The sequence below is a fragment of the Rhipicephalus sanguineus genome, chromosome 1 (genome assembly GCF_013339695.2).
Source record: "Rhipicephalus sanguineus isolate Rsan-2018 chromosome 1, BIME_Rsan_1.4, whole genome shotgun sequence".
Taxonomy (NCBI): domain Eukaryota; kingdom Metazoa; phylum Arthropoda; class Arachnida; order Ixodida; family Ixodidae; genus Rhipicephalus; species Rhipicephalus sanguineus.
In genome coordinates, this window is record NC_051176.1 from 287395178 (window position 1) to 287419825 (window position 24648).

The window sequence follows — 24648 nt, forward strand, 5'->3', positions numbered from 1 at the left end:
AGCGAACGTTTTCTTGTTTTTGTATATCGCGACATAAATGAATATGGTAACGAAACGTCGAATGTGCCAACACAACCGTTTTCATGCGCATGAGTCCACCGTAGCTCTGTTCGTTTAGTTGTTAAAGATACAATGTGGCAAGCTTAACAGACCAATATGTCAGCACCGAAACCCATCCGTAAAATAGTCTATAGCAACGCATGGAGCATATACGTTAATGAATGCAGAAGAACTTACACCACTGCAATTGTTGCCGTTAACAGTGGCGTCATTCAGGGCCCGTATTCTGAAACGATCGCGGAAGGCGATAGTATCGCCTTTCGTGACGTAGAATTTGATCTGTTCCAATAACTGAATCAACACTTGCCCGTGACGTCATTGTTGCACTGGCCGTTGGTGTAACGAATGTCTCACAACACAGGAGTGAGCACACTGTACGAGCGCAGAGCGACGCGAGTGTGGCGTTTTCGAGCGTATGCTGGCTTCTACGCAGTGGGCAGGCTTGGCTGTGGCTACTTGAAGTATAAGACGTGTTGAAAGTGCTTTCAACGTTTTTTGTGCAATTGTTTAAAGTACAGTATAATATTTAAAGAGTGCAACTTTGTATGAATTGTATTTTCGTTGAGAGTTACGGTGTACTCAGAGAGTTAGGCTGTGTGTACCGCCACAGCGACATCGTCTCAATATCTCAACACGTTGCCGGCGCGCGGTAAACCACGCGAGCAACGCACGGTTCGTGTTCCTGAAACGTTCAAACCACGAAAAAGAACACGCTGGCAAAGAACAGTACTGAAAAAAAAAACCCAAGGTAATGCTCGCTGAAAACTTCAGCGTAAAAAATGCTGCTCGCATCCCCCGAAGATTGAATACTAGAAGCTACCGTCTATGTCACTGAAATGCTAGACTTCACCACCTACCGACGGTGATAAAGGTGTGTTCGTTTATTCCATACATGTTAGGAGCACCGTCACGTCGACGGAAATACTAGAAGGCGTCCTCACTTTTCCGGTTTTGCTCAATAGCCATTCAGCGCGCACCAAAGGCGTTACTGTTGCGACTGTCGCATTTTGCAATTGTCTCAAAATACAGCTCCTGGTCGTCTGCTAGTTGCTCTCATCTTCGCTTCGGTTTCGGTTTTGCCGGTTAATTTCGTAGAATTTTATTACTTCGTAATAACTACTAGAGGTCGATTTTTTTTTAATCTCGAAGCTGCAATGGGTTCTTCGCATGAAGGACTTCAATTGTCCCATTTGGCCCGACCGCCTGTCTCCACTAATTACACAGTTGATTAATTTAATTTTCTTAATTACTACCTGGCGCCACAGAAAAAAATATGAAGGCGGCGAGCAAATCTCACCTTTCCCTTACTTTTGTGTATTTTCGGACTTTTCTTGAAGCACCCTGTGTCGACTGTCTTAAAGGCTCCAATTCGATGTTGGAAATAAATATTGACTTGCGTTCACTGCACCAAGTCCCTTCTGTATGAAGTATTTACACGAACGGCGTTTCTTATACGGTGTGGTTAAACATTTCTTACTTGTTAGTCACAATTATACCTTGCCAGACTTAGCAACCAGCTGCACACTCCATATTTGCAATGAACGAAGGCCTCTCCATACATTATCCGCCTGTTCCTCATCCTCTTTAGCCTCATACCTTGTAAATAGGCGCTCTAATTTTCTCCCTTAACCAAGATTTTAGCCTTACTCGATACTTCTGCTCGCATCCCTCGATGTATTCGTTCCCTCAGTAATGTTCTTGGCTCTTGCCTTGCTTGCCGAACATCCTGTTCAAGCCATCTTGCTTTGAATGAATAGAGTTCGAATATCTTACACACACACTTGCCGGGTGAGTATCGCGTGAAGCCTTCACTTTAGTACAGCAGAGTTGCGGTTACGAGCGACAACTGCGCTGCATTCGGCACGTTATATGCATCCCCAAAACGCACAACGAAGACTGTTTGTATTTTGAAAAAGCGTCGAAACGCGTTGGTGGGGCGTTGATCCCGGGACCTCGGCTGCATAATGCCGAGGCTAAAGCATTGAAACGCCATCCGTTTCCGGTTACATAGCGCCGACGCCCCGTCACTAGACTGGTTACTATCCCCCTCTGGGCGACAAGTTTTCGATAATCTGGCATGCATACGAACCTGGAATGCTGGTTTATGACAGTGTAACCGCAGCTGTTATAGGCAGTTTTATTCATGTGACGATCAGGGCACGTAGTTCACGCTTCGAAGGGTCTTGGCCTGATGACTCTACCCACGCCCAGGACCCGTTGAAGGAGCTTGTGGTTTTTCTTTAGTTTAATAAATTTTTTCTCTCACTCTCTCCAGTATGGAGAAATATTATTGGTCGTTAAGTGGGGCCAGTAAAGAGTGCTAGACTGTTTATGATTGACTGATAGATTTGCTAAACATCCAAAAATAATGGATGCAAGGGTCATGAGCAAGAGAGGGGGGGGGGGGGGAGGGGGTTAGGATGGGGCTATTGGTATACTCCGGATAAATGCTGATTACCGCGGGTGCACTCAATGCCCGCGCCGCTATTAAAATGCGAAAATTGCGGTGGCGACCCATGACCTTGGGCCCATCAACCTATACCGCCAATAACGCCAGGTACACGGGACCAATGGGCGGCTTTGTTTTTCGTGTGTATTTAGTGCATAACAGTAATTAAGATAGCAAAGTGAATAGCATGAAACCATGTATTAATGAATTCGTATGTTTTGAATTATGCCTTATATCAATAACTAGTCAACGAAGCCCATTCAAGACAACCAAGAGTAAGAGCTCCTGTGAATCAGTAGCTGGCAAGAGATACCATTCAAGGCCATTTTCGCTGTTTATGGAAATCGGCGCACCAGCTCTTTGTTACAAAAGGACATCGAACCGAGTTAACATTGCTCTATAGAGTCAGAACAAGATCGGCCTGCACTCCTACATGGGCTTTCAAATTAAGGGAAGCTGCTTCACCATCGTACGCTGAGTGCATTGAAGTGGCCGATATAGACCACTGCATCTGGTAGTGCAAGCGATTTTGCCCTGAAAGGAGGAGGCTTCCGGACAACATAAAAAAATAGGCTGTCGCCGTGATGGCACTGAACAGAACGTGTTTCCGGAAGGCCCGTGGATGGTTCGCAAGAAAGTGCCTGACCTTCATATAACTTTCCAGGTACATATGGTGAAGCATGCTACGTGGAAAGAGACGCTCAGGCAGAGCAATTTCCGGCCATGTTTCCCAGGCTAACCCCGCCTGCAGAGACATTGTTATCATCCCCACCACCACCACTACCACCTTGATTAACTGTAACCTGAATTAACTAGTCATGTGATCGGACACATGGACAAAAATGCATGACCCTACATGCCAAGGAAAACTATCTTCATTGTAAATCGTTAATGCAAAATTTGCATTAATGAAAAATTACTATAAACAGTGACATCTGTGATTATAGCTGCGGAAATTGGAGCTCTGTTGGCACTCTTGCTCTTTCTTTTGCTCTTGCGCCTTTAAACGCAAAGTAACTACCTAGCTTCGCGGCAACATCGCCATGTTGCGCACACGACTTTTTGACCACTTAGAGAGAAGAAGCACCCAATACTCGGCCGTCTATCAACAGCTTGAAGCCGTCTCACGCAACACAATTAATTAGGCTGTATCATGAGGGCCACTGCTGTTTCAAGATTGCGATAGCAAGAGCACGTGGTGTACCCCAAGAAACTTCCGGTCACCTCATTTATTGTTCTGCAACACCGAAGCGTAAAGCGTTTTTTTTAAGATTTGTCAGAGTAAGGGAATACTCTTTTTCCAGTTTCACATAAAAGAAAGGCGCTTATAGTTAAAGACTAACTCTTTTAGTGTTGTGTGTAGCTTAGAAGAATATTTAATTTAAATATTTTGCTAGACACAGGGAGAAAAGTGTTGAAACTCTACGGGCTACTCGCCAAGGCTTTTGTTCCCCGTCAATCCTGCTAGCCTACGCCAGCGCAGGAAACCGGAAGCGGTCCAGGGCCTGTGTTAGTAAACAGTGAAACCCTCAGCACCAACTGCCACACGACAATTTTTCTTTACCCTACGTGACCGATAATCGATGTAACAATTTTGTCGGCACCTACTTTAAAAAAAATGTAGTATACTCACAGTTCGGTCGACGAGGAACTTTTTACTATAAAATGCAATTTTACTTAATATGGTCTCCCATTTTATGGTCCGAATACGGGTATACGCACATTATTTGCTAATTATACAATGTTAGCCCAGTTTATCACAAGTAGAGCATTACAACACAGCATAATGTACATGTGTTGCATGTATGGATAATATATGTGCATGGGTCACATTTTCCTGACGTTTTGTGATAACTTCTACAATGTTGTGTGAACTGTACTACCAGTTCCGTTTATCAATTCTAGGAAATTCTTTTTCGTTTCTTTTCCAATCTCTCTATGCACATGCGGGCTTTTTCATGCGTAATCCTTCTAACAGCCTTTAAATTTATGCAACTTACTAGAGTTCAATCACACTTTACCGACGAGAAAGCATTTGAAGAGCATTGCCTACGTAAGCAAGGCCTAACAGTTTCGATTTCGTACAGGACGGTGCGTGTACGCCGGACGTGAGATCTTCCATGGACGCGTGAGAAGACGATCGCCGTGCCAGCAGATCTCCTGCGACATCCGGAAGCGTGAAGTGACCATTGAAGGGCAAGCGCACGTTCCTAACTCAGTTGCATGCGCATACTCTGCATCATTTCACTACAGAAGTCATGGATGGAACCATTTTGCTGCTTAGAATTAATAGCGCCAGATTAACGTACGCTTTCCTTTCTCAATAACCATCTTTGCCTTTTTAAAAGGATCAGTTGTTTTAGATATTAGTCTGCTTACGCCTGCTTCATTTTCTTTCGTGTATAATATTAATATGAAACACTGTCTGGAATATTTCAAAGCGAAATGGAACGTGGTTTCGTTCTTTTTTTGTTTATTGGAGAGCTTTTAGTGTTTTATTTTCTCACTTGTGGAAGCTTCCAGAAAAATTTAGGCAACCGTTCACACCTCGTTTCTTTAGTTCGCATTGCGTCATGTTTCCATTTACAATATTAGAAAGGCAACGAATAAGGGCTTGAAATAATCGTCAAGACATGGTTGTTTGACGGTTATTTGAAAATATCCTGCGCAGGGGGCAGGAAAACAATTATAGTCTCGAAATTCCGAAGCGGAGACCGCGATAAATCTAGCAAATAGCACGCGTATAGTCAAACTCGCACGCGCCTCTCGTAGCCTGAGCGTGACGTTAAACCCTATCAACCAACCAACCAGTAAAACTCGCATGGTTGCACTTACTACTACTAGCAGCTTAGGTGGTGCACAGACAATGAGTGCGTATTAAATGAGCGTTCCCGCATCATCCCGCGCTGGTGTTAATTTGCGAAATGCACGGAACAAAAAAAAAACTGCAAGATACCGCGTCATACTTCTCGGTAGCTATTCCCTTCTTGTCGTTCACTTTCACGTAGTTACACGCGTGTACAGTACACGCTGACGATCCCTTTCTATTTCTTTGTTTGCGTTTTTACGCTGCACCTTCAGCACCATTTAACTTCCCAGAATTAGATATCAGTTACGTCTTTCTTGTACCCCTTTGCTTGTTACAGTGTCTGCTTTGTGCGACAGGGCTAGATTTAGAGGTGGACACCTTCTTAGTGTTCGGTTGGTACAATTGGTCGGAACATCAGTTCATGTTTCATGTCGAAAACCGACTCAGGCCTCGCATTGGTGACCACTCTCTCACTTGACTTATTTTTCTTTGGCTTGAAAGTACTACACTTTTGACCCGACGATATCATTTTGGTAGACTTACACTTCTCAAAGTGCCACTCCAGCTCAACGCCAGCTTTATCTGTCGCCGAATGGAATTCTTTACCTTGAACTATTGTCTCGCCTAGAATCATCGTCATTTCAAGCAGCCCTGCCAACTTTCTTAGAGCGTAACGTGCCGTAAACTACATGCATTTGTATATTTACCTTAAAAAGTATTCTGGTCTCCTTATGGTGCTGTACACTGTCTTCGCATTACAATTATGTTTCGCCTGATGTGTAGTTTCTCAGACTCCCTAATTTTTATCGATTGTATTGTATCTTTTCAAATTATATTGTGCCCGTCTTTTTCTTTTTTCAACATCTTCTGAGGCTTTTGTGATGTAAATTGCCTTCCCCGTGTCCTGAGCGACGTGAACTGCACTTGCGTCGTTCTCACACTACAAGAGATTGAATAAAACTTTATACAGTTTTTATTATGTTTTCACGTCGTTTCTTTATTGCTTCCTACCTCTAGCTATGCAGCAGATATTGTGCGCACACTTGTTCTTGCATCCCCCCTCTGCAGATCCCTAACGGGTCCTTAGGATACTCCTATAAAAATATTAATAAAATAAAATACTAAATAGACACGTTTAACGCTCCGAAACTGCACTGTATTTGTCATCAGGCATTGAATAATGGAGCATCAGAACGGATAGTTGGGCGAATTGGTGTGCTTCCATCTTGAACGAAATAAGCTGCGCAAAAGACGAGGAGGAGCAAGGAACGACACAGCGCCCGTGTTTGTCATTCCTTGCTCGTCCTTGTCTTTCGCGCTGTATATTTCGTTCAAGATTAATAATGGAGATCGCTGGATCAACTTTATTACATGGAGCTTTTTATGGTGCAGTCAGACTAGTACACAAGAGTTTTTCCAATCTACACCCATCAGAACGGTGGCTGCTGCTGACAGATGTCGAACCCTCGACCTCGCGCTCAGTACGCGCGACGCCACGTGCACTGAGCCACCGTGGTGGGGTCACCTTACCGTAATCATTAATTAATCTCGCGCTGTGACAGGGATGTCCTCCTAATGAAACAAGACAATGCCCATAAGCTATTACTGCAAAACAGCAACTTATTTACCGCGAAATGTGTATGCTACTTTTGAAAAACATTCCCGTGTCCAATAAATGTAAAACAGAACAAAAGCGCATGTTTAAAACGTGCACCTCCAATTTTCACCGTTGCTAACGAGTGGCCTGCTTAATGTTATTGCAGGTTCTCATGAGAAGAAAATACTGAGAAAGCTTCGTGGCAGCATTACAGTCCAATGTTTATACTCCTGAACGGAAATAGATTCATGCCATTTTCTTGTCTTTTCTTAGGTGTGGGCCACTGCCTGAACTTCGACCGGGATGCGAACTAAAGCAAGGAAGATCTTATTACCCGGACTGTTGCCCGAAAGTGATATGTCGATGACATGCTCCACAATATACACTTGCCTTGTATACTGGGTCAAATCTTGTTCTTGTTCACCTTCAACTTTCGCTCACACCCACTGTGGGGGATTGGCCAAGAATTGAGTGGTTTTTCAGTCTGATGTCCTTTTCTTCGTCTTGTCGCGAATGTACGCTTCTTTAGTGCTCTCTTATGTGATCCAGTTTACATGGAAAATATTTTCCTACCACAGCACAAAGCGTTTGTGACTCCAAAGACTAATAAATGTCACGACTGATACGCCAAGCTTGTTTTGTTAAAAGAACCTGAACAAACTCAGGAAAACGTTCTTTTCTAGCCAAGCATTTTAAACATGGAGAAAGGACAGGGACGTGACTCATTTCACTTCGTGCACGCTTGTATATAGACCGGAATAAGGCGCATATACATGCTGCAAGGCAATACGCATTGGTATTCCTACCGCGCCGTCTCGTGCCCTCGTGCATCCGAGTCAAGTTTGCGCCATGCGTGCATTCAAGCATCCGCGCGTTTTCCCTTTCTACCGCCGCCTCCTTTCTAATGCCGGCACAATGGAGAAAGTGCACCCTAAGCGGGGCGTCGAAAACAGTGCCATCCGGAAAAAAAATGTTAATTGGCCGGCTATTCCGGCGCACATGCGCTAACGACGATGGCACGACACGTCCGGCGTGGCGCACCAGATGCATGGCAATGAGCTGACAGTCGCGCGATGAGCTGTCGCATGCGACTTCGAGCGCGCGATACAAATAATGTAGACGCACGCGCGTGTCTCGGGCGCTGGAACGGAGCCACCCGGAGCGCGTCTTCAGCTGGATGACACAGGCGGCCTTGAGGAGAGCGGAAGGCAGCCCCTTGACGCCACTCTGAGAGGAGCCCTGGCGATAAGGCCGCGCCCTCGCTCTACTCGACGGCGCTCCGCTCGGGCACCTTCGGCGCGGAGTTGTGATCCGCCACGGTTGCTGGCGGCGTGCACAGTGAGTGTCCGCGCGCGCGATGCCAAAGTCAGTGCCAGCCCTCGCTCTGGCCGCGATGTTGGCCGTGGGCCACTGCTGGACAGTGGGGACCGGCTATCGCGCCGATATGGGGATGCAGCTTGTCAACGGTAAGAAATCGGCCGCGCACGCCGGCCGGCCGGCGTGCGCGGCCGACACTTCTCCAATACGCGCGCCACACCACGCCGTCTCGAGTCCTTGAATCAGAGTAGTAGCGAGCCTTTCGCCGGCGGTATTGTTGGCCCGGTGACCAAACTGATAACGATAAGCGAAACGAAGACACCTTGATTTATGCGTGTGCAGCTTTCTTTTTTACATTCTTTTTTCTCTTGTCTCAGTGGTCTTTCTCTTTCACAACACGGGAATATGCATTTGCCTAAGTGGTGCTGCCTTGTGTTAACCTTTGGGGGCTCAGATCGTTGTTATGCTATATTGATGTGCAGATATCTTGGAACGCTTGATCTGCCGTTAATATATATATATATATATAAAATCCGTAGAACAAAATTTGCCTTTACTTAAGAAGTGAACAGAGAATTCTTTTTCGTATTAAAAATTTATTTTGCGTGACTGAATGCTCCGAATGGCATTTGTTCGCCTTTTTAGCATTTCTCGATGCAATCAGTTCCTTCATTAGGATTCATTCACTCGTTTTTACATCCTTCTTGCCATTCTCTCGATACAGACACGCTCGATTATGCAGTTAACGAGCTTCAGAGGTGATCGCAAGTCGTACGTGAAATGCAGGAACAATATCGCCGCCCATGGATGTCGTTTTGGCTCCTCTTCTCGGGGTAACGACGAATTATATTTCGTAAAATTATATATGATGAAAAAAAAATTATTCAGTTTTTTTTTCTAATTAGTATAGCTGGGCGTTATTTAACCAAGATGAAGAACAGCCACTGAAAGAACTTTTTAATTTTTTTAGTTATGAAGGCGGAGAACTGTGGCAGCAGTTTTTATTGAAGACTGCAACGTGTGTTACGTTCACCATGTCTTACATTCTGCTTGTTTAGACGAAAAATCCTTGAACCGGTGGTGTCGCTGGAGGCAACGTTTCGACATGTAGACTTGTCTTAGTCAAGGCAGCAACTGCTTTCCTTGGCAGTGGCTGCCTTGACAAAGACAAGTCTAGATGTCGAAACGTTCGCTCTAGCGACGCCCCCGGTTCAAGGATTTTTCGTCTAAACGAGCTTCCATCTTCCCCTGAACTTCTGCCTTGTTTGGAATTGCGCTTGCTTAGTTTCGTATGCCGCCAAAAGAAATACAAACGTATAAACGCTGCTCTTCAATGTATTTCTCTTGAATGGTTATTGAGAACGGTTCAAATAACAAATTTAAAGCCGGCAGAATGCATGACGTGTATTCCGCACTGTTCCTGCTTTCGAAAATTTTTAAATTAGTTTAACATTTGTAGCGCAAACTAAAAGCAATTCGCGCTGACTTTCTGTGCAATTGGACAAGTTCGAACTTAAATACACAGGTGTAATTGGCCAGTTTCTGCAGTATTACAAAAAAAAAAACCTTCTGCGATGTGGCTTCTAGTTGTAAACCGTTATTCTTTATAACCGTGTCATAAGCAGCCCCCTCATGTTAAAAAGTGCTTTTCCAGTCCAATTCTTCATTACACTTTCTGGGGTCGTGTCACTTCGACTAAAATTTGCGCACCTGCTCTTCTCATGTAAAGCTCAATGCAAAAGTAACAGAAAATGCTGCCCCCACCCTCACATGTGTACGCAGGCGCGAGCACTATATAATATTGCTTCCGAGTTATCTTCTAGGCAACCCCGTTATGCTATTATCGTCAGGTTAGGATTCCAATCTTCTGTTATGACGCACTCTTGGATCGTAGCGTAACAATCCAAGAGTGCGGGTATCAGCGGATTTCAGGTCTGTTCAGTGATGTAGATAACCGCGGTCGTACTGCGACATTCCGCTTTCAGTTTTCCTGAGCTTTGATTAGGTGGATATATATATTTGTTTAGCCGCAGTTCACGGGCTAGCTCGCGAAAGGGCCATTTAATGTTATCCGCACGCAGCCAATGTGTTCTCTTCGAAACTGAGAAGGCAGAAGTTTTAGTACCTTTTATTTTTGAAGTTTCCTGTGAAGCTGCATCTCTAAGCAGCAACGTAGTGCCGTCGGCGTCAGCTATGTACAGGCTATAGCGAATTGCAATACCAACGGTAGCGCTTACTTCGCGAACCTTTTTTATTTACGCTGTTTGGGCACGGCCGCATTGCAGACGCTGCAATGTTAATAGAATCATTTACAGTGCTTTATGCAGGGCTATACGTTCTATTTCAACGTAGTTAAGGAAACCTGCACACGTTTATACGCATTTTTGTTTTCGTTAATGGCGCAACATTGCCTTCTCTCTTTTCAATATTGCCTAGAGTTTTGCGGGACTCTTTCAATGTGTGCCGAGCACGTTTTGGGAGTGCCGAAGCAATTTGAAAGGCTGTGTAGTGCAAACACCGTACGGCACTATTTTCCGCGCCTTATACAGAAGCACTTACCTCGCTCTTACGCCACGTCGAACAGACGGCACTCAGGTTTTAAGCTGAAATGGTTTCCCTCCAACTACTCATTGATTCCGTCTTCCCACGCCCGCGACGCGAACAGGTTCGTGCCTTTTCGAGAACATCACCATTCCAGCCGGCGAGAGCCTACGCCAGGAATCTCCCTGCCGGAGGGTCACCTGTATCGAGCACCACAAAGCGGTCTTCATTCAAGAGTAAGCGAGAACAAGTTGGAGCATTCGAGGCTGCGCCTTCCCGCTCACCCTTTAATGAGACATCCCTTTGATGATGGCCGTTTATGAAGGGTTTTATTTCTAAGCTGCAAAAAATATGTTCTCAGCCATACAAGCGGAAGGAGGCAGAAGACGTGTTATTATAGTCGGTTACAACTTAAGAATGAATACAACTTCCACAAACAGCCATCACTGTGCCACCCAGAGACAATTCGCATAGACGTTCCATTCAATCACACTTGCTCATTTCCGTGACTGTCAAGCGCTTCTCGCGTGTTTGAGATAGTTGGTGTTCCTATACAGACACATGCTTGCGTCGCTGGTTTTAATTCGAGAACTCGAACGTCCTGGCAATTTTATCAGAGATCCTGACATCACTGTTTCACCAAAAATCATATTAAATGCGAAGCATTTCTTAGCCAACCTTTGGCACTTTGCGCGTTTCTATCTATCTATCTACCTATCTATCTAGCCGCCTACGTCTGGGTGCTCTCATGATCGCCTCCTTAACTTGGTGTAGACCAAAATTGGCATGGGAAGGTAAGAGGATTTGACGAATATGACTGTCGGGGGATGACATGAATAACGTGAAAATCCTGTCGCGTACGTCGTCAAACCATTTCCTCCAGGCATGTGTGGCACATACCCGTTTACCACGGGTCGCGGTGTACGGGTATGCACCACAGGTGATTGGCAGTTTATGTCTACCCAGGAACGGACGGGGAGAACAGACATTAGTAATGTAAATGCGATAGCGTTAAGAAAAACTTCCGTCGGAAGCGTTGACACGACGAATGGAAAGAATAAAAATAGGAACCCAGAAGGAATCGACCCCAAGCATTCGGCGTGGCAATCAGGTATTCTACCATAGAGCCACGCCAGGTCTATAAACTGGTTTCGAAAAGCAGACTATGCAGGCGTAATGTCGGTGCAACGTCACTTGTGGTTGTGATGCTGGCTATCTAATTTCACGAGAAAGCAATAAACACTACAAATGTACTCCTACGATGCAGGCGTCATATTAGATGAACGTCTGTGCTTCCAGTATTGGCTACGTTTTTATAACAGTCTAATAAACATTACATCTGTATTCCTACGATTCAGCAAGCTATATTGAAGCATTGCTAGACCCCGGAGCAATACATTAACGAAAGTTGCGTACGATATTCACCTGACTACACCATAAAGTGCACTTAGTTTCGATAATACTGACATGTGTACTCTAACGTGACGGCTGACATTACGTCGCACCATAAGTTACCCTTTAAACGCCAATTTTATCGACGGGCCCTGCGAGCCCACGATGTACACACAGCTACTATACTTACAAAAACACGTCGATCCACCTCGTAACGTTTGGCTCAAAGCCATAAAATACAGCATAGAAGTACTCGCTGACTGCTTCGCGTGAAACCGATTCCCACAACGCGTGGGATCTGCCGAATTTTTTTAAGTAGGAACGACGAACCTTTAGTTTTCGACGTGCGTGGTATTTACTTTAGCACATAAAAAAAATACTTACGGTTCGAAAGGAAACCAGTTTGCGCGGCTCTCTTGAATAGTTGATTGACAAGCGTGCCGCGGTTCTATGGGCGGAGCTTGAACTTATTCTTAGGTTGTAACCGACTATAGACTATAGACTCTGTGTCCAGCTTACAAACAACCTACGTGATGTACTATGAATATTTGGCATTCACCCGTTGCTCCTTAGCACTATCCTCAGACCAGGGTTTCGTTTAAGGCTTCAATACAAAGTGTTTGTTGCTATGAACAACGTTTTTATGATCTAGGGTTGGTGGTCGCGATTGATCAATAATTCGAAGTATTGGAGCACCTTATTTGCTGAATAATTATGCAGTTTTTATTGTGTTTGTGTTCACGTGGTGACTTGAATTTCCGAAAGTGTGCCATGGAATGCAAAAGCGCATTCCTTCTGATATTTCCACCTAACATCCCAAGTTGTAAGTCTGCCTTCCTCACAGGCACTTTATCGCCGTCATGAAAGTAACCAGTGGTCCGGCATACATTCCCCGTGTGTTGCTATACAGAGCGTATCATCGTATTCGCCTGAGTACGTGGCGCTCCAAGGTATACATAAGAATCACCTTCGCATGGAGACAAATGGTGAAAAAAAGGCGATATGGCCACGAAGGGGGGCGGGGAGAATAGAGCAATTGGAGCTCTGAACACACACACACACACACACACACACACACACACACACACACACACACACACACACACACACACACACACACACACACACACACATATATATATATATATATATATATATATATATATATATATATATATATATATATATATATATATATATATATATATATATAGACCCGGTGCAAACTACCTTAGATATGCACTGTTAGCCTAAGAGAGAAGAAGTAGAAGTATTACAAATCACACACGGTGCCAATGTCGCACCAGATTTCATAAATATGAAAGGGAGTGTGATTCGTGTGCCCATCTGTACCGACCTCCGTAACGGGTTTCAGATAAATACCTTAATCCCGGTAACGAATGACGGCAAAATGCACCTGCAACCTTGTAGAAAAAAAGATTGGCTATGAAATCTGGGCCCGCATTCACAAAATCTACTTACGCTAGAGTTGTTCGTAAGAGAAGCTTTCAGCCAATCGTAATGCTGGGCATATCACTAGCAAAGCCTGCTAGCCAATGGCAGTGAGCACTTACGAACCAAGGGCTTTTGTAAATACGGCCTCAGGATCCGTGTTCACAAAAACATCTTACGCTAAATGACAAACTTTCAGCCAATGCTGATATTCGGCATGTCATTAGCAGAGTCAGCTGGCCAATGGCAAAAAACACTAGCGATCTGAAACGTTATCAATTCGGTCCCTGAGCCAGACGCGCTGGAGTCTCGTAGCAGGGCCATTTGCTTATCAATGTTTGTTGCTCGCCCCCGCGTAAACCACGGTGCAGCAAAGCCTGGAAGGAGCTTTTCTTCTCGTTTCTCAAAGAAATACTACGGCGTATCGAAACAGTGGCGGATGCAGTAACTGTACAGCTCAGGATGCTGAAATCAGCCAATAGTCGTCGACTTTGGGTTTATGACACGGTCATTTCGGATTATGGCATCATTTGTCGAGAGAAGGGTGAGCGATTTCTAGGTTACTTTGAAAATTAATTGTAAATTCCAGGCCGCGTGCTGGGCTATAATGTTTGGCTCATATGTTCTCTGGAGCCTCGACTACCGATCGGCAGCGTCTTCTGACCATGCTCAAAATAGTGTAGCAGGGCCCCTTTAATGCGAGTTGTGAGAACCGGTAACTTTGAATGAATATCGTTGTAGTTATGATTTCACTGTGGCTATAATTAGAGATAATAAAACGAAGAAAGTTATTTTGTTTAACCATTTCAAGTGAGTCATTCATATTTGATGAGTCGCAATGATGCAGCATATTGAAGTTTAGAGCAATGAATAGATGAATGCCTTGAGCGGGACCTCATGGTATCTAGGCTTGGTTTACCACGCCCCTTTGCCGGCGATAAAAATTGCGTTACGGATATGAGAATTATCATAGAAGTCTATGCAATCTATCCAATACTTTAGTTTTCATTTCGTATTACTGTATGTTGCCACATATAAGAAGAAAGTATAAGTAATGTTTATTCGTCTATGGCGTACAGCCGCTTATTGTTACGTATATCATTGAAAATTTATTTATTAATTTATTTATTTTAGTGCCATGTTTACTATAATTTAAGGACTAAAACTTCCAACAACTCATTTTTTTCGTAAGTCAGTTCTATATATCCTGCAAGCATGGAACGAAATTGCTTTTTGCGTATGACGCGTCGCGCCTAAAAATATTTCATCTTTTTTTATTTCTACTCAAAGCTGGGTGTTTGCGTAAGCGTTATCTTTTCTACGCGTAAAAATAAAAATAAGTTGAATAAGCGCATAAAGCGAGGGCGCACGGCAGCCTCTGCAGGCCCACGACATTGTTTCAGGCGAATAGGCAGACGGGACCGGGCGCGAAAGGAAGCCAGGGTATAATAAAGGTCCGCAGCCTCGGTGCGATGCGAAAGAAACCTGTGGTTTCGTGCGCGGCGTAGCGTGCATGTGGCACTAAAGCTGTCGATTTGCGTCACCGCTGAAGCGAACCAGCTCCGAGTTCGGCCGGCAGCAGAGCCGCAATAAGGATCGGCCGTCTTTCGACACGCGTCATTTGATATTAGCGTAAGCGTGCATCCCGGTAATGTGGGTCGGTTTAACGGGAGAACGAGACTGTGGGTCTCGCGGCAGCATAACTCACGCGCGTTCTGCACTTTGTGTCATGGGGCAAAAGATATGAGGCACGCATTGTCGCACACATTCAGAGTGTGCATGGAGCATGCATGGACGAAGTAAACTAAAAAAAGTTCGACAGCTGGAGTAACTCGGGACAAATCGGAAAGCCCAGGAGGGAAAGAACGGGTGTGAAAAGGCTTCAGCGTAATTGTCAGCTCGAAATAAACACGTGCAGTAACGTTAGAAACGGGTCAGTTGTCCTGTTTGCCAGCAGCAATGGAAATAATGAACTTCCAGCCCAATTCGTTTGACAAGCACTGTGTGCTCGGTACGAGATTTTTCCTGTCTGTTTCAGACCCGCGCTGTCTGGCGAAAAACAATATGTTGGCACTTCTATCGCTAACATATTTTATACTGTAGTCAGCCAAAATCAGATTAAGTACAACGAGTTTCTCTCCACTGTTATTGTGTCAAGATTAAGTTCGTGAACAAAATTGATTGCTGAGCATTAAGTCATATCAACTAGCATTCGTTCGAAATCATACTGAAGAAAGACATTTGAAACCTGAAAACACGAGGAAAATTCTGCGGTGTTTGCAGCCATCAAGCATACAAAATCGCCATACGACCTCGTACCATACTTGTATGCCGCATTTGGAATGCTGATACAACGCCGCGCTTTCCATTTTTCTTTTTTTTTAATGTTGGGCTGCACTGTAATTATATGGGACATTTGACTGCTCACTTTTGTACTCCAAGAAATATCTCTTGTCGTGTGATGTAATGCAGGCTCACATGCTTACGTCGCGTGGCTCGAGTTGGTTTATGCTCCAATTGTTCGGAATTCGTGGCTTAAGCGTCATTGTTTAAATATATATGTACTCACTGAATCTCTGCACTACCCCGAACGAAGCTTCCGTTTCGAAACCCTTCTCTTGAAGAGATGGGGCATACTGGCGCAATCCACGGCTGCGGTCCTGGAGCGCGCTTTCCGAGCTCAAGCATGTGGTGTAACCGAATCTCCTACTTTTCTGTCTCGGATGACGGTGGGGCTGGCTCGGGTTTCGTGTGCAGGGTATCTGCCTGCACAAGGTCGTCTACAGAAAGGTCATTCGCAGCCCTCAACGCTTTCTCGTTAAAACATACTACATATGACTCGGCGTGAAAGCCAGGACGCTTTTCTTTTCTTTCCTTTTCTAGCGATCGCACTGCAACAGGGCGTGAAATCTGCAGGGTTTAGTGATTCTACCCCAACTTTTCTACAACGAAACAATAATAGTTGTTGGGATTCTACGTCCCAAAACCACGATATGATTATGATGTACGCCGTAGAGGAGGGCTCCGGAAATTTTGACCATGTGGTGTTCTTTAAGGTGCGCCTAAATCTAATTACACGGGCCTCTAGCCTCCATCGAAATGCGGCCGCCATGGCCGGGATTCGATCCCGCGACTTTCAAGTCAGTGGTCGAGCACCATAACCACTAGGCCACCGTGGCGGGGTTTCTACGCAGGAAAGCAAACAGGGATCACACCACTGATCAAATATATAATGTTTCGGCCATTTATTAATAATAGAGGGTATCAGCGCACGTACAACATCAAGTACGTGCTATTACAGCAACGAAGATCGTTGCACGAAACAGGTATTTGTTATTTTGACGAGAGAGACGCGACAGGCATCGCGCAGAACTGCTTGATGCCACGAAACGGTAGCATAGTTAAATGCTCTACTCTGCCGCGCTTTCAACTGGTCCTTCGTAAAGGTTTGCTTCTTTGCTTTTCTGCTATCAGTCGCCTTTGCTTTTCGCCCTTAATGTTGGATCCGTTGAAAACTACTGGACATCTTATCAGCATAGGTGTGCACAGGATTCTTCGTTAAGGGGGGCAAAGGTTCATCGCAGGGGGGGGAGGAGCAGGAAAGGTTCAATCCCGGCCTCCCGATTGGTCGAGTCAGACAGAAAATAAGCCTCGCGATAATTGCAAAGATGAAAATGAAGCAGTGACGTGCTTCTCACAACGGCCTGTCTTTGGTATCGTGCTTTTCACAACGGCCTGCATTTGGTCCCAGAACTAGGTTCCCACATGGGTGTTCCGTTAACGAAGGTCCCGTACGGGCATCGAAACGCCAGCGTTATCGTTCTTTCGATCAGTGGCAACATTTATATGTACTTTACAATTAACCAGCCTGGCCAGACGGTTTTCCATCAAACTCTTGACCACAAAAAGTACACATGTTCCCTGGCCCGGTCTGATAGAGAAAAAAAAAATGCGTGAATTTCGCTTTCCGAATGAGCGAAGAACAAACTGCTCGCGACGGACGTCCTTGCGGATTGAAATGGAAAGCCCTCTCGCAGGAAAAGTTTCGCTAGACTTATTAACTATGCGCTATCATATGGTGCCTCGGCCACAAAAGGCTCTTCGCGCCCGGATTCGACCCACACCCGAGAAAATCGTTAACAGTTGGAGCTGGTCGACGTCGGGCATTGCGTGTCGCAATGAAGAGACGCTGCCAAAAGAGAAAAACGAAGCCTAAGTAATCGCAAGGCGACCGCGCCTCCATGGAGATAGCATCGTTAAGGTCAAGGCAGGTGCCGGCTTCTCCCGGACTTTATTGTATGGCGGTGCTTTGATGCGCGCGTGGCAGGAGAAACCTACGAGGATAGCAGCGAACATTAATATAGGAAGCTATACGCTCATGAGTGATAATCTGAAGGCATTAAGGCTTCTTGTTTACGATCAGCGGAAGATTACTTTTCTTTACTATTTGTTTTCTCAGTCTGCCATAGCAGTTTTTCGTGCATCTACTAGGTTTTAACGATTAGTGGGATGCTTTCGACAGCGATACTTCAACAGAGATTATTTGACGACGAACATGACATTTACGTCATAAAGTATTGAGTGAAGTTGAAAACTTTGATGGTCACGAATGAATTTTGCAAAGCTGAACCTATTAATAAGAGAATACAACATTTTAAAGCGAATCTCGCATCCTAATAAAGCTACAAGGAAACCTTTAAATTTATGGGTTGAGCATAGCAGCACACGTTGTATGAAGAAATGTATGACATAATTAACTATTGCAAAAGCCATGAACGAAGAAGACTTATTATGAAGCTCTGTAATTACCATAAGCATCTCCTCACTTTCACCACGTGGACCATTTATCCAGAGCCTAAATATACGTGCATTGTCATACCTCGCGCTTGTATGACGTCGGTTTCGCTTTGTCCTTCGGGGACGGCCTGGACAGGGCACCGAAATTAACGCAGTTGCGAGGCCTCACGGCCCCTCGCTGTCCTTTATTCCAACATACGCTATCAGTCACCTACCATGTTTTCACGGGGTCGTGGCTATGTAAGATATCCCATATCATTCTTCTGATTTAGCAGCATTTATTTCTTGCAAAAGCGGACCGAGGTCCTTATTCGCTATCTTTTTGAAATCATGGCATTTCGGCATTCATTTTTTGCAATTCTTTCTCCTAACATGAAAAGGTTGATTCTGGGGTGCTCTAAGGCTCTGTTCAGGGACTCCTGTTATTTCTCGTGTTTGTTAATAATATCGTAAACTAATGCTTGTTCCAAGGTTCCTGAAACGTTCTTTGTTTTTTAATTGCGTTAGCGTTTACTCTATAGCATTATCAAGCCATTCGCACCATAATTTAAGCGACGTACTTTGCATCAAGGCATCTGCGGCCAATTGGCTGTTACCCTCCTTCCTAACACAGCTTTATACCTCGTCGACTAGTCGGGAACGCAGCCGTCGTTAGCGCTGGGCCGCGAACGGTTGACGAAAAGCGCGATGTGAAAGTTATGCCCTGCAACAATGTTCTGAATGATGCATACGTTCACCACTTTGCGAGAAGTCCGCCCGTTGAACACTCCCTCTCGCGAGAGAGGAAGTGTTCAACGGGCATTCTTCATCGCCATCAATGCGCTTAATCTAAGCATAAACTATTGCTATTTGTGTGCCCAGAATTGCTTGTCGAGTCCGATGCTAACCACTGTGTGGCCCGCTAGAGTCACAAAGGGTCCGAGGAGAGCAACTGTCATCCCGTTATTAGACCGGAGACGTGTTTTTATATGCGAAGCATTTTTTAGCGAACCTCAGGCACTTTGGCCGTTTCTATCTACGTATCTATCTATCTATCTATCTATCTATCTAGCCGCCTACGTCTGGGCGCTCTCCTGGCCGTCTCCGTTACTTGTAATATACCAAAATTGGCATAGCAGGGGATCAGTGTATGACGAACACGATTCACCGGTCATGACATGAATAACGCAAAATACCTATCGCGTAGGTCATCAAACCCTCTCTCAGTCACGTGTGGCACATACCCGATGTTATGCGGGTATGTGCCACAGGTGATACAGAGTCTCAACCAATGCACTTACCGCGAACACACACATTGAGACGCAAGGAAAGTGATAATAATAATAATTGTTGGGGTTTTATCTCCGAAAACCACGATATGATATTAGAGACGCCGTAACAAAAGGCTCCGGAAATTTTGACCATCGGGTAATGTTTAACGTGTACAGAGATCGCACAGAACACGGGCATCTAGCATTTTGCCGCCATCGAAACGCCACTGCCGCGGCCGGGATCGAACCCGCGACCTTCGCGTCAGCAGCCGAGCACTTTAACCGCTACACCACCGCGGCGGACGCAAGGAAAGTGAGGAAAATGAAGAAAGAACACCCCTGGAAGACGCTCGCCTACCGTCCACTCCACGTGGTCCGACACGGGGACCACGTGGATTACGCAATAACCGGCGTCAATGCTTCCTACAATAAATCTGCTGAGAGAACCAGGCCTCTAATCATTACCGGTGACTTCATTGATTTATTAAGACCCAACAACGATTGGTCCTTATACTGCGAGAAAGACGGATTGAATGTGGAGACGGCATCAAAAGTCCTCGCTGCTACGTCCACGACAGGAGGCATCATAGATCATTTCATCGTTAGAGGCATCCAGGATTTCCACCAGCTGTACTATACCTCGCACTTCACTACACTTAGACTCCTCATAGCCGCGATCAGGAACGGATCCGATTAACAAGTCCGGTACAGCTGCTGGTGCTCACTGATGACGGTGATGATGGCCTTGCTCAAGAACTGTCAAGAACCCCTTCTACACATACACACGAGTTCGTGAAACGTGCGTGCGTTCTGCGTATTAACGGACAAGTGTAAGCATAACAACTGTAACTGTTGACTGTAACGTACATGCAGTGCGCCTGCGCGTGCCACTCGGCTGTGTATATATCTAGGGAAACTTTCCTTAATGAAGCTTAGTTGCGAGTAACGCCTGCCCTATGCATCTGTGTTCCTACTTTGTCCTGTTTATATTCGCGCTATCCAGTATTGAAAAATATAAGCACTGCATATCAGCTTACCGCGTCTGGTGTAGGTAACACCCATGTTGCTGTTGCCATTGTTACGCAACTGTAAAGAACCGGTTATATAATAGATATGCGACTCTTCAACATATGAGTGCGCGTATACCACTTCCACATTTCTCTAGCGTCATTCCGATACGTTTCGCCGATGCGAAAAATTACGCCACAGTCACCATCCTGCGCATGCTTCGCATAACATCAATTCCCACGGTACGTGGGATCTGCCAAATTTTTGGTCAGCTATGTTAGACTGCTTTTTGATTTCGTTCAGGGGAGGGAGGGGACGGGGAGGAGGAAAAGGGGGGAGAGGGTGGGGGAAAGAAGGCAGGCAGCAGGAAGAGGAAAAGGAGGCAGAGATGAGCACAGGTCTCATCCCGGAGCAAGCAAGGTAGGATCCCATACCGAAACAGCCAGAGCCTGTTGGTAGGGCCAACGCACGCTCAGTCGCTCCATAGTGCGCTCAGGCAGCACGCCCATAGAACGCTGAGGCAAGGGTCAAGGCCCGCCTTTATGGAGATGTACAGCCACATGATTTGATGGTGTCTCCAGCCAAGTGAAGAAGACGAAGCTTCTCGCGAACTCTCCGTCGCGAGCTTCAGTGCACGTGCAGTGCAGCCGCTGATCGTTGAGCGAGGAAAATGCTTGCCGCTTGCGCTTACGGTGATAAGGTGACTAGGCAAGCTCTTGAAATGTACTACGTTTACATGAGACGCGGAATGTGGCCATCCGGCGGCTTCGACAACACTAGTGAGGCAAATCATCATCATCATCAGCAGCAGCAGCAGCAGCAGCAGCAAAGAAAACGTGAAGTGGAGAAAACAATCGTGAGAGAAATGAGGTCAACGCGTAAAGGCTTTCGCCGTCAAAGCTGTCTGGACCCGAAAGAGTTCTTAGCCTTAGAAGCATCGATATTAGCGAAGATCTTGCGTGAGTTGTCCGTTCGCAATATCAGGGCCCAGCCTCGCAAAATAAATAAGTAATTGAACAAACAAACAAACAAACAAACAAACAAACAAACAAACAAACAAATAAATAAATAAATAAATAAATAAATAAATGTCAGACAGATAAAGATAAAACAGCAAAAAAAAACATCAATCATAGAAGGGTTTCAATACGCAAATCCCAATATAATAATGTTTTCGCCTTGCAATTCTTTTTGTTTGTTTATCGAATGACGCTGTAGACGCATGTGTCGATAGTGCGAATCCTTAAAAACTTCCTACGTGGAAGCTAGTGCCTTGAGGCTCTTCACGCGTTTTTTATTCCTGCACGGACGCATAGGCGCCGTCAACTCGACGGCGCGCATGCGTGTCTCGGGATACGATTCGCCTGGTATGGATGGCGTGCTATCGATACTCGGCATTGTGCTTAAACATTCCGATTTACTTTCCCAATGAAGAACGTCTAACTTATTTATTTATTTATTTATTTATTTATTTATTTATTTATTTATTTATTTATTTATTTATTTATTTAATATGTGTTAGCGTTCGCCTCTTGTCCGGCTAAAGCTCAGTTGCGCTTCTTCCAATCGCTAGGCTGTGCGTTCTGGCGCTGCCGTCGTCCGCGGAAAGCTCCACTGTACAGTGCATATATATGCGTCACATAATACTCCGAGTAAACTTGAACGTTTTCTTATTAAGCGATTGAGTGCGCCATGAAGCGAGATAAAAGGGGCCGCTAACGCTTTAAAATAGATGCCACATGAAACTTACGCCCTGCAACAGTCCTGAGGGCTATATAAACACTGCAGATTTTTGGCACTTCGCAGGAGATTTGAATACACATGCTAGCACTTGCACGGAAGATGATTTCGCGGGAGAGAGTGTTTAATGGACGGACAGCTTTCATTCTTCGCCGTCATTCATGATGCACGTGCTTAATGTAAGCGTAAACTTATGCTCTTTGTGCACCACGAGATTGTTTGTCGAGTAGGTTGGCTATCCCTTAAGACCTCAACACGCCGGAGAGGAAACATACTTATTACCTAACACCACTAGGGCCTAAATCATGGCATCCCCCATCCCAAAGAGTATGGACGCGAAGCATCACCCAGGCAGACGGCAAGCCAGAGCCCGAACACTACAGAAGCGTTACGGCAATGACTAGAGACCAGATTTTAGGCAAATGCCTATTTTGTTCTTTGCGCTCCTATCGCGTCACTTTGATATATGAGCATGAATTAGAGGTTAAGAAGGGCTTTTATAGCGTTTTTATAGTGCCTATGAATGCATATTTCTGACGTGTATGCCTAAATGCTTACAAATGCCTATAAATGCCTATTTTCAAGATTGACGCTTATATGAACCCTGTTTAGCCTCGAGTTTCGCTCCCGGGTGGAGTTTCAGCCGGTTATATTCATGTTACCGCGCAACACTGACTGATGGGAACGGGTTCAACCTAGTCCTCTAGTTCAACCAATTCCCGGAAACAACCGCTAGCAGCAGTGAAGTGGGCCACGCCGGCGAGCATTCGCCGCCGCATTGAGCGGAAAGTAGAGTACCCTTGATAATACCCTTGATAATAACCGGCGTCAATGCTTCCTACAATAAATCTGCTGAGAGAACCAGGCCTCTAATCATTACCGGTGACTTCATTGATTTATTAAGACCCAACAACGATTGGTCCTTATACTGCGAGAAAGACGGATTGAATGTGGAGACGGCATCAAAAGTCCTCGCTGCTACGTCCACGACAGGAGGCATCATAGATCATTTCATCGTTAGAGGCATCCAGGATTTCCACCAGCTGTACTATACCTCGCACTTCACTACACTTAGACTCCTCATAGCCGCGATCAGGAACGGATCCGATTAACAAGTCCGGTACAGCTGCTGGTGCTCACTGATGACGGTGATGATGGCCTTGCTCAAGAACTGTCAAGAACCCCTTCTACACATACACACGAGTTCGTGAAACGTGCGTGCGTTCTGCGTATTAACGGACAAGTGTAAGCATAACAACTGTAACTGTTGACTGTAACGTACATGCAGTGCGCCTGCGCGTGCCACTCGGCTGTGTATATATCTAGGGAAACTTTCCTTAATGAAGCTTAGTTGCGAGTAACGCCTGCCCTATGCATCTGTGTTCCTACTTTGTCCTGTTTATATTCGCGCTATCCAGTATTGAAAAATATAAGCACTGCATATCAGCTTACCGCGTCTGGTGTAGGTAACACCCATGTTGCTGTTGCCATTGTTACGCAACTGTAAAGAACCGGTTATATAATAGATATGCGACTCTTCAACATATGAGTGCGCGTATACCACTTCCACATTTCTCTAGCGTCATTCCGATACGTTTCGCCGATGCGAAAAATTACGCCACAGTCACCATCCTGCGCATGCTTCGCATAACATCAATTCCCACGGTACGTGGGATCTGCCAAATTTTTGGTCAGCTATGTTAGACTGCTTTTTGATTTCGTTCAGGGGAGGGAGGGGACGGGGAGGAGGAAAAGGGGGGAGAGGGTGGGGGAAAGAAGGCAGGCAGCAGGAAGAGGAAAAGGAGGCAGAGATGAGCACAGGTCTCATCCCGGAGCAAGCAAGGTAGGATCCCATACCGAAACAGCCAGAGCCTGTTGGTAGGGCCAACGCACGCTCAGTCGCTCCATAGTGCGCTCAGGCAGCACGCCCATAGAACGCTGAGGCAAGGGTCAAGGCCCGCCTTTATGGAGATGTACAGCCACATGATTTGATGGTGTCTCCAGCCAAGTGAAGAAGACGAAGCTTCTCGCGAACTCTCCGTCGCGAGCTTCAGTGCACGTGCAGTGCAGCCGCTGATCGTTGAGCGAGGAAAATGCTTGCCGCTTGCGCTTACGGTGATAAGGTGACTAGGCAAGCTCTTGAAATGTACTACGTTTACATGAGACGCGGAATGTGGCCATCCGGCGGCTTCGACAACACTAGTGAGGCAAATCATCATCATCATCAGCAGCAGCA

The 24648-nt window shown here is 45.5% G+C and overlaps 1 protein-coding gene across 1 annotated transcript in view; it reads left to right on the top strand.

Annotated features, from left to right (window-relative positions):
- The first annotated feature begins 8030 nt into the window (after window positions 1-8030).
- Window positions 8031-24648, top strand: part of LOC119379204 (uncharacterized) — a 39906-nt gene continuing 23288 nt past the window's right edge. The window contains exons 1-2 of the mRNA XM_037648424.2: window positions 8031-8381; window positions 10898-11009. Of these exons, the coding sequence (XP_037504352.1) occupies window positions 8273-8381; window positions 10898-11009 (221 nt within the window). The 5' untranslated portion in view covers window positions 8031-8272. The remainder of the gene's footprint in view (window positions 8382-10897; window positions 11010-24648) is intronic.